A 12,114-nucleotide genomic window follows, 5' to 3' on the forward strand; every position below is an offset into this window, starting at 1 on the left:
ATCTCCTATCCGCCCATTCAATGCTTTGGATCCTTAAGAGTATAGCCATGAGCATTTAAGAATTATATCAATTTAAAAAAAGGTCATGTCATGCAAACTCAATATTAAAGTTTTTTTTGAATCATTTGAAGATATATTATATTTATAATATAAATCTATAATATTCATTAATATTGATAATTTATGATCTAGCATGATTCACAAGGTAATATTTAAAGTAAAACTCTAGATCATCAAAATTTTATTTTTAATGAACTTATAATTGAATTGAATATCTCAACAAGATAAACTCATGACATTGAAAGTGATCTGATTCGACTCTAAAATCAAACACTTGAAGCATAACAGGAAATTTTGGGACATCAATTGAATAATCTAATGATCTCTAAGTCTTCTATGATTAAAGTCAATTTATGTATCTCAATGAGACAAATCCAATTAGCCTATGTTTTGCCTAATTTTGACATCATCAAAAGTACTTTAAAGGTTAAAAAAATGGTTTATAAGATTAATGTGAGATGTTCGATAGAGTGTTTTAATATTTGGGTATATTTCTAGAAAATACTAATTTCAAAATATATAAATAGGCCCTCATTCTCTAGATGAAAAGCAGAGCTTATATCTTGTCCTGAAATTATAAAGAGAGTTATAATATTTAACCAACACTGCCAACCACCATAATCATGGTCATTAACATCCAATCACCAATGCCTAGCCATGATGTCGAACCATTGTCGACCAACCATAGCCATTGGACCATTACTCTGTGAACACTATCATTTAAACAAGCTATCAAACCATCATTGTCCAATCCAGTGGAACATCTTCATTCAACCATGTTCATTAGACTACCACCATCAACCCACCATTACATCAAACTACTATTATTCAAGCATCGTCCTTAGATTGTTTCCATCCAATCACCACTATTAGATCGCCACAGTCCGATTATAGTCCTTTGAACACCAACGCAAAAATAATGTCCACTTACAATTGGCACTCAACTATAATCTCTTAACTATTGTTGTCCAATTATGGTCTTTAAACTACTTTCACTCGATTATGATCTCTCGACCATCATTTATGGTCTCCCACCTATCATTGCTGGACTACAATCTCTTTATCACAATTACCTAACTATGGTACTCCAAATATCATCACTTGACTATGATTCTCCAACCATCCTTACCCATTATAGTCCTCCAAAAACCCTCACCCGACTAGTTCCACTATCCATTGTCATTTAATTTTGATATCTTGACCACCATTTTTATATATTGACCATCATTTTGATCTCTTGACCACCATTACACGACTATGGTTCTTCGACCACTGTCAACTGACTTTAGTCCTCCAGCCACTAGCACATAACTATGATCCTCCAACCACTATTGCTTGACTATGGCCCTTTGACCTTTGTCACTTGATTGGAGTCTCTTGACCACCATCACCCAACTATGATCTTTCGCCACCATTAAACAAATGTGTTTGCCTAATCACAATTGCCAAAATACAATCTCTCCATCACAATTTCCTAATTAGGTTCCTCTACCACCATCATTGGGCCATAGTCCTCTGACCATCACCACTTGACTATAATCCTCAAAGCACCATCAATTGATTATGATTAATGTCACATAACTATAGTCTCCATAGTATTATTGCTTGATTATAGTCTTCCCACCACCATTAATTTTCACTTGATTATTTCCTACTAATAATTATTGCCCGCCCTACTATGGTCTCCTAACCACTATTACCTAGTTATGATCTTCCAAATACTATGGCTTGAATATAGTCCATCAACCGTAAGTGTCAAATTGTGACCATTTAACCACCATTTTATGATAACAGTATCCTAATCACCATCATCCAATTATAGTATCCTGACTAATGTTGCCTAACTATGGCCTCACAACTAATATCACCCTGCTGTAATATCTCCACTTATGTCAATTAACTGAAGTCTCTCGATCACAATAGCCCAATTATGGTCTCTTATTCACCATATTTTCATTACAACCATCCAAACATCATCACTCAACTACGGTCCTAAAAAACTTATCACCTAAATATGGACACTTGATAACTATCACCTGACTATAATTTTTTAACATTATTGCCCAATAATGGTCCTCTAACCATCATCCCCTTGACTATAGCCATATAACTACCATCACACAACAATAATAATTATTCTCTCTATGGTGATTCAACCGCCAACATATAATTATGGTTTCCTAATCATCATAACTTAACGGTAGTATCCCAATCAGTATCACCTAGCTACAGTCATCCAACAACTACCACCAAACTACAGTTTTCTGACCACCATCATTTAAATATTGCCTCCCAACTTACTATCATCCAAATATGGTTTCCATACTACTATTGCCTAACTATAGTAATCTAATCATCATCGCTTTACTATGATTTACCACCACCATTATCTAACTATGATCATCTAACCATCCTATCTTGAGTGTTATCCTTCAACCATCATCACAATATGATTCTCTAACAACCATCGTTAGACTATGATCTCTAGACCACCATTTCTCAACTATAGTATCCCCACAACCATCACCCAACTACAATATCTCATTATCACCTGATTGTAGTCTCTTGTTTATCTTTGCCCAATTCCAATTTGTAAACCATAATAACCTGACCATGATCTCCCAAACATAATTTTCTAGATATAGTCCTCTAATAATCATATGCTAACTTTAAATTCTTGATCAACATTAACCAACTATAGTCCTTCAATCACTATTATTTGTTGATGGTTTCTTAACTATATAATCTTGACTACTATCCTTCAACCACCATCGCATGACTTTAATCATTCAATTATTATTATCTGACAGCATTTGATAACCATTATTAATTATGCTCTCCTAACCAATGTTGTGAAAATCGAACCGGACAACGAACCAAAAGAGGGAGAGGTTCACAGTTCGACCGGTTTGATCGGTCAAATTGGGGTTCAACCGGATGACGTAATAAATAATAATATTATTAAAAATTAATAAAATTAAAATAGTCCTAACCACTATCACCAAATTAACTACAATCATGTAACCATAATCTCCACACCAATCCCACTAAAGTCTCACAACCACTATCACCCGAATACACTAAAGATTATTACAAAACATCTATCATTATCAATTTTGTCTGCTCATGCTAATACCTATAAAGATGATACACTGTATAAACACCTACTTTAACAACCAAAATCAATATATAGCATCACTTATGAGTTTAATGCATGCCTTTGACATTATCTTTGACTCCTAACATCAACACAATAATTTATACTATAATTTTTTGTCTCTAGTCTCCTCTTTTCAAACGAGAATGATTGAAAAAATAATAATAATTTCTTGAAGGGTGCTTCCATGCCTTAAGGATCTTGTAACTCCCAACATGGAATCAATCCTTTATAGTTAGTGTCTATTATATTGTATTAATTTCATCCCTAATAATAGAGAAGAGCATAATTTATAATCAACGATATGTACTAGTATAAAACAATCAAACTAGTAGAATAAAGATTTTTTTGTCCTCTTTGAAAAGTGACTTTGAACGTGTTATTGCTTATTGTCTCACTTACAAACATTTCAAGTTAACTAAGCAAATATTTGGTACGTATACTGCTCTTTTGGTCCTATATTGACCTTATGAGGACCATTTTATGGACTTCATTTTAGGTTTTCCAAGAACTCTATGAACATGATAGTATTTTTATGATTATTGATCGGTTCTCTAGAATGGCACATGTCTTACACTGTTTGAAAACTAATGATGCCACCCATATAGACAAACTTTTATTTAAGGAAATTGTTAGACTATATGGGTTAACATCCACAATAGTTTCAGATAGGAGTGTTAGATTTATTTCATATTTTTGGAAAATTCTATGGAAACTAATTGGAACACAATTAAAATTTTCATTTGCATTTCAACCCAAATTGATGATCAAATAGAATTTGCTAAGAGAACCCTAGGCAACGACTTGCTAAGGTAATAGATAAAAATATTGGCACATGGGACTTACATCTTCCTACTTCTAAATATGCTTATAAAAACACTATTTCTAGAACAACTTAAAAAATACATTCTGAAGTTAGTTATGGTTATAACCTAAAGAAACTTTTGATCTAGCAGATATTCCTCATTACTAAAGTTTTTATGTTGTGTAAAAATTAATAATTTACATGATCAAGTAAAGCAACAAATCCAATGAAGTAATAATAAATATGTGAATGTGACAAATTATAAACATTCAACTAATGAATACAACAAAGGTGAATATGTCATAATTTGAATTCGGCCAGAGTGTTACCCCACCAAATATAACAAGCTTCAAGATAGGGCTTCGGGCCCATTTAAAAATCTCAAGAAACTTGGATCAAATGCTTATCTCTTTGAATTGCCTTCTTACTTGTATATAAATCATGTTGTTAATATTGAGGATATATTACCTTATCAAAGAATTATTAAGGCTCGAGATTTGCAAGATAACCCTATTATAGGAGACACAACTCTAATTTATAGGAGTCATGTGCCCTGTAATTCTTAGATATTTATGGCATCATTTCATAATAACTCTCTGTGATAAAAGGTTCATCACCTAAATTCTTCGTTAGATTAAAAACTAACCTCCTTATGGTTGAATAATGAAGATATAGAGAAGCTTATGCCATGTCTTGTTGAAGAATATATGGACTTTAACTCTATAGAGCATAATTCTTTAAGGTTTGGTGGAGTTGATGCACCACTAAGATAAAGGTCAATGATAAGATCACAAACAAAGGCCCATCATTAGAATTTGGGCCATTCATTATGAAAAACTTTCAATGCAAGCCCATGAACATCACATACTACTTTTAAATTTATGAGAGAATGATTTGAAAGCTTAATTTAAGGCCCCTTGATGGGTAGGTGGACCATATAAGTTAAAAAAGAAAAAGAACTTTATAAATTAATTGATTTCAAGATCACTCTACTTGCCAATTATGACCAATTCAAATTTTCATGTATTTAAAAACTTTTAATTTGATTTTATTTCTTTTATTCTCTTTCTTTATGTCTTAAAACATGTCATCAATTCATATAATAGTATTTTATTTACTCTTAAAACTTTTTAAAGTTATTTAGGCTTAGAAAAGGTCTATAAATAGGACCTTGCTTTATACTTTTGATTCATTGAATAAAAGTAATATTTTTCTAATGGAAATTTCATGTGGAAAATTTTGGAGCATATTTTACTCATTGGTGGAGCTTGATGGATGATTCTCTAGGGCTTTGGTGAGTCCTTAGTTATCTCTTCGTATCACTTTCCCTTCTATTTTCTAACACAATTTTCATCTCCTCTACTTAGCCTCAAGCTTAGCATTCCATAAACCCAAATATATCTAAACTCTCCAAAAATCTCCTAAATATCCCCACACATCTCTCATAACTTTTCATGACCTCAAATCTCTAAGAACCCTAGTATACCATAGCTGAAGTTCCAATAAAGAGAGGTAATTTCTTGCCATAAGTAACTAGATTAAAAATTTGTAACTTCTCAATGACTAATCCAAAATCTATAAAAATATTACCAATATTAGTTTTCTAACATTCCAAACCTTTGATTTGGAGTTTCTCAGTATTTTTCTCCAAGGAAAACCCATCTTCTTAGAGCTTAGAATTTTAGATTCAAATCTATCCAAAAATCTTAATTCTAGCCTCACCACCACCCAAATAACTATTCCATCATCACCCCAAAAGGGACACCGATCAAGTTGTTGCCTTCACCATAAAGATTCCCTTGATACAAAATCATTTTGGTATCAGAGCCATGTTCTAAATAAGTCAAGATCATGGAGCTTGAAGGCACATGTCACTCAATGTAGAAGTTAAAAATTTTTATGACGGGATATGATTTTTTTAATGAATTAAAAAAACTCATGAAATACTCACCACCACATCATATTAGTATTCGATATTTCAAGTGATCAAGAATTTAGTTAATTCAAGTTGCTTTACTTTGTGTTGGCTTAGCTTTTGATATGGCATGGAGACCTATCCTTTGGGATAGCTTGGTAACTAATTTCCCATAAAATAATAATTAGACCCATGTCCAAACTATCACCTTTGAACAATTCACGGATTTTTCTTTTCCAATATTGAAAAAATTATACCCACAAGAAAAAAAATTTATTTCTACTACAAGCAAAATATGCCTTTAAGATCCTTAACTTTGAATTCTTTAGAGTCTTGGCTCTGATACCAAAATGATGTCGTATCAAAGGGATCATTATGGAGAAGGAACCAACTTGATTGGTGTCCTCTTGTGGTGGTGATGGAATAGTTATTTAGGTGGTGGTGAAATTAGAATTCAAATTTGTATTTTGTAAATAATGCATGATACTAGTATAATTCACATCCATATTACTACTAATGAATTTTTCATCGATAAAACTATTGGTAACTACTGATGACATATGTATTGATACAATCTGCAATGATTATTGAAGGATAATTCTTCAACAAATTATTTTCTAAAATCCATCAATAATTTAATCATTAGAAATTCCAGTAGCAGTGAAATTTATTTTTCCATGAAGGTTTTACCAATAATTAAGTTTTCACTATAATAGCCATCATTAATAGGTTCATCGATAAAAAATGACCAATTTGTAATGAATAATTCTGTCATTTAGTGACATATTTTTTTGTGCTTATTATAAAAAATAATCCTTATTCATACTCTTATTCCTATTATATCAGTCATTTAGTGGCATATATCTAAGATGAATATAGTAAATGCTTTTAAAAATGGTGATCTTCAAGAAGAGTTATATAGATTTGCCCATCTTATTATTTCTTCTAACCCTAAAAAACTTTACAAACTTAATAATTCATTATATAGTCTTGAATAGCTACCACAATCTTGGTTTAAAAAGCTCTCTACTATGCTTACATTACTTTGTTTACATCCTAATGACCATGAGTACTTGTTTTCTTAGGTTCACATCCAACAAACTTATTCTAATTTTCTTATGTGTTGATGATATGATTATTGCAAGTAATGATGTTAAAGTATTACAATTTTAAAATTAGAATTAGCTTCTCATTTTGAAATAATTTTTTTTGGAACTTTTAGGTCATTTCATGGGTAGATAGAGCACCTTTTGACTGTCCCCACTCAATATCATATTCTTGTTGGTAATTTGGATTATCTTACAATTAAACAATTATATTACCTATGTTATTTACGCTACTAATCAAGTTATTTCTTCTCTTATTAATTTTATTAGTTTATTATTTTTTATATTTTATATATGTTATCTTAAGGGGACTCCTTTTTAGACTCTTTTATTTATATCAAACTCTTCATTAGTTAAAAGAACGAGAAATATAGTTTGGCATTTTAGTATTCCACAAAAGATGTGTATTTTCTACAGCCTCCATTGCCACTAAGATAATTTGATTATGGTGGTTGATTACTGGGATGTGTATTTTTCTTTCAACAAAAGTTCTATTTAGATTATTCACAACTCAATTTTTATGAAATAATTAAGCATATTAAGATTGATTATCAAATCAATCATCATCACCTTCAACATAACACTCTTAACTTACTCTTTATTTCTTCTTTTTTATAAATTGCATACATGTTTACAATGTCTTGTCCACTTTTGTGTTCTTCCTTCTTAGTAGGCAAAGTTTTGATGTTTATTACAATAACAACATGAGTTTATGGAGTGATGTTAACTTCTTAAAAGTTTTCATTATCATATAGATATTAGAACATGTGTATAATATCTATAGTAGGAATTAAAAAATTATTATTCTAATAAACTTTAATCATCAAGGATATTTATATATATTACTCTTCTTTACTGCATATAAATAGGCATGCTTAAATAAACATCTTATTCAATTCAATAATAATTATTATAATATTAGTGTTCAACGCTCACATCCTAATACATCAAAAGATATTCTATATAATTTTTGATGCCCTATAAATTGCATTTATCTAAACTAGCAAAATATATTTATTCTATAATTATTTTACATAATTTATAACTCTCTTCAATTATTCACTTAATCTTGATATATATAGTCACTCATGCATTTGTACCATTTCATGGAAGCCATTAAAATAACCATGCATCATACTCTTACACAATTAAATGTTAATCTTTGTATCATTCTAAAAGCTTATTTTAAAGTTTATGGTCCTTAATTTCATGATGGTCTCTTTATCGCCCAATCTTAGGTTTAGATAATATGTTTTCCCTAGGAAATTATTTATGCACCCTCTTACTGCAATTACTACTAATGCTAAGAATGGTTTAATCCCATTTTCATTATCGTGGTTGAGTTCAAGCTGAATGAATTATGGGCATGAATTTCACATAACATTCCTGATTATAGGGAGAGCTTTAGAGGTGATCTTACCATAGGAAACACATCATATTTTTTTAAGACATTTGAAGGAAGGTTATAAGAAAGCATCATGAAAGATGGGGTTGATGGATGTAGAGCTGGTTTAAGAGAAGGTATATATACTCCATTAGGAACACCACTAGCTATCATTTTTATATGCACATTATTGATCTACTTAATTTGTTGACTTATTGAACGTGATGCCAAAAAGTGGTGCACAAAGATTTTAGTTTTAGATATGATATTTTGAAAACTAACCCGAATGAGTATTTTACTGGTATATTAAGACAGTCTTGGGGTATATCTATGCAAACTTTGGTTTGTTCTATCCATTAATTATAACATAACTATTCAATTGATTAAGTGCTCCACACAACTTAGTGATTCCTACTGGCAAATGAGTCTAACTTTCTAATAAATACAAAGTATGTTTCAAATATATGAAAGATAGGTATAATGATTTTTAGAACCAACTCACATTTATGCACAAGAGTATAAAGTGTATGACATATCTTGTAAATTTTACCTTATTGATGTTATTGAAAATGAGAATTGGAAGTGCGCATGTAATCATTCTTTTATCATACACCTTATCTACATGTTATTGATATTGCTTGAAATAAGAAGCATAGCCCATACTACTCTTGCCTCATAATATTTCGAAATATACAATTGCAATCTAATATGCAATAGAGTATTCTATACTATTATTTACATCAATTTTTATATTTTTGAAAAATTAATAGCTTTCAAATTGATTCAAAAGATGTAGAAAGGTTGTATAAACGGAAAGGTGGTCTTTTATTGACTAAGTTAACCACCATATTTAAATCAACTATTATAATTTAAAAAGATGCCTATAAGGAACCACATAACTTCCTTAATACTCAAGAATGTAAAAGCTACAATTATTTCTTTTCTTACTTCTCTCTTAGTTAACGTTGAACATATAGAAATTTATTTGTGTTTCGCTTATGGCAATCTAAGAAAATTAGAATGCTAGCGAAGAATCATCTAACCTCTCAAAAATAGGAAGACAATAATAAAATCATTTTTTATGATAAAATTGTATAGTATAAGGTACAATTTGGAGAGATGAAAAATGTTAGATCAGATTCTTTTCAAAAAAAAAATATATATATCTATACAAAACCAACACGAGCTCAAGTGATTAATAAACGACTAACATCAAAAAGGTTAATGATATAGAGGCATCAATGGAAGATATAATTTTTAGAATTAATTAGATTTAATTGAGTATTAATATAATATATTAAATAATTCATGTCATAATTATTCAATAAATTTTAAGTTGGTTGTCTGAATTAGTTGTAAGTGTTCATAGAAGAATGATCAATAAATATATAATTATGAATTGAAATTGCAATAGTCAAAATCTTTTTTTTTTTTTAATTTTTTATTTTCATAATTATGAAACATTAATAGACATAATAATATGATAAGTCACTATTAATATTTTTAACTTAAAATTTTGATAGAACATATTATTTTAAATTGATTTAAAATAATCACTTTAGCTGAATATTTTAGGAGTGTAATAATTAAAATTAGATGAGAATCTTTTTGACCAAAATTTATAACATTAACAAAGTCAAATAAAATTTAAAATATAATAATTGAAAAATAAAAATTATTTAAAAATATAGAATTAGTAAAAGGAAGATTTAAAACAACCAGCCTTTCCTCGTTCGATACCTTATTTGTTCCATTAAAATAGATCGCCCCAAAGCGCTTGGAGGGATAGTCCTGCTGTCTTCGTACTTTCCTATCAAAAATTCTTCGGGAAGCATTTTTCTTTTGGCTTGAGGAGAGATGAACGCGCTGTTCGTTCTTCTGCTGCTGCCTCTTCTCTCCCCTCTCTTGACTGCAAATGGCAAACGGTTCCGTCTCCCGACTGACTCCAGGGCTTACCTCACCCAACAAGTGAACTGGTTTGATCAGACGCTCGACCATTTCTCTCCCACGGTGAACTCTCTCTCTCTCTCTCTATCTCCGTGGAGGGTTTTGGGGCTTTAAAGGGTTCCACGGAGCTTGGTATTGTTTTTAGGATCCATCGTCATCATTGGCTTTATCCCAACTGTGTTTAGGATTCGTTTTGCTATTGGAAATTGCGGATCCCTTTTTATTATTATTATTTTGTCTCTTTTGAAGCTAACTCTTTTAGTTGCGTCTAATGCTTAGAATACTGGATACAATTAAGTAATTTGTGGAAGCATTATATAAAACTACTTCAGGAAGTTTGGAATATCATGGATATTAAAGTTAGTTTTCATGAAATTGTAATCAGGCCAACTATATTGTATGGCGAGTGTTGGGCGATAATGAAATCAGGAAGTTGTTGCTGGATCCATTCCCAAATCAGAAGATGCTAACTCAAGCTTATTCACCTCTTGGACCCAGAATAATGACAATGCCATTTCTTGGATCTTGAATTCCATTTCAAAAGAAATTATTGCAAGCATCCTCTATCTAGGAACAATGAGCAAAATTTGGATAGACATCCAAGATCACTTTAGCTGAAGTCATGAATTGAAGATCTTTTAGCTAAGGTATGAATTAACCAACCTCAAGCAAGTGCGAGTTTCAAGGGCATCAAAACACATCTTCTCCATTAAAGATTTGTTCTCATGCAGAAGACACAATGATAACACTAGCGATATTTTACCCAATCGCATCCACATCATAGTTGACATCTATAGAGTTATAAAATTAAATAATGACTTTATCCTATGAAATATTCTCTACATTTCTGATCTTGATTTTAACTTGCTTTCAATAAGTGCCTAGTTAAATGACATCACTTACTCCTTTTGTATTTTTATCAAAATCATTTTCTTATTTGAAACTTATTGTTTGTTCATCCTGAAAACTGCAGCTGTATTGAAAATTGTATAGTAATTACAGTAAAATAGAGAGTGGTATAGTGATTTGTATTGTATTTCCCATTAACCATTACAAGTGACCAGTGCATCGTATATGTATGCATTATTATGGTAAGGGAAGAAGAGTTAGTTGAAGATGACCGGTGAGGATTTAATCAGCCGAAAGCAGGGACAACAGCAGAAGAGGAAGTGGCGACAATAGTAGAGGGACTAGCACCATAAAACGTGATCTGCAACTAGTGCAGCTTGCTTGAGTTAGTTAATAGCCCCCCACAAGCTAATGAGTTTGGAGAGACCGTTAGCTTGTTCCGAAGAATTGAGAATCGAGCCTTAGGAAGCACTTTAGTGAATATATATGCAATCTGATCATGGGAATTGATGTGATGAATTGTGATGGCATGATTTTTAATGCAATCTCTGATGAAATGATAATCTACCTCTAGACGTTTAGTCTGAGCATGAAAAACAGGATTATAAGCAAGAGTAATAGCGAAAACATTATCACATATAATGATGTTGGTCGGGAAGTTGGAAATTTAAATTCCTTTAAAAGAAATCGGATCCAGATGATATCAGTTGCAGTGGTGGCTAATGCTCGATATTCAACTTTGGTTGAAGAGTGAGCAACGGTTGGTTGCTTTTTAACACACCGGGAAATGAGTATATCGCCAAAGAATAGGCAATAACCTGCTGTAGACTTCCTATCAATGGAACCTCCAACCTAATCGGAATTGGTGTAGGCCACCAATGCGGATGAAGT

The 12,114-nt window shown here is 31.2% G+C and overlaps 1 protein-coding gene across 1 annotated transcript in view; it reads left to right on the forward strand.

Annotated features, from left to right (window-relative positions):
- Positions 1 to 10,164: 10,164 nt before the first annotated feature.
- The window catches only part of LOC110115601 (probable serine protease EDA2), a 31,235-nt gene continuing 29,285 nt past the window's right edge, over positions 10,165 to 12,114 (forward strand). Inside the window, exon 1 of the mRNA XM_028692953.1 lies at positions 10,165 to 10,437. Within this exon, the coding sequence (XP_028548786.1) occupies positions 10,285 to 10,437 (153 nt within the window). The 5' untranslated portion in view covers positions 10,165 to 10,284. The remainder of the gene's footprint in view (positions 10,438 to 12,114) is intronic.

The sequence above is a fragment of the Dendrobium catenatum genome, unplaced genomic scaffold, assembly GCF_001605985.2.
Source record: "Dendrobium catenatum unplaced genomic scaffold, ASM160598v2 fragScaff_scaffold_199, whole genome shotgun sequence".
Lineage (NCBI taxonomy): Eukaryota > Viridiplantae > Streptophyta > Magnoliopsida > Asparagales > Orchidaceae > Dendrobium > Dendrobium catenatum.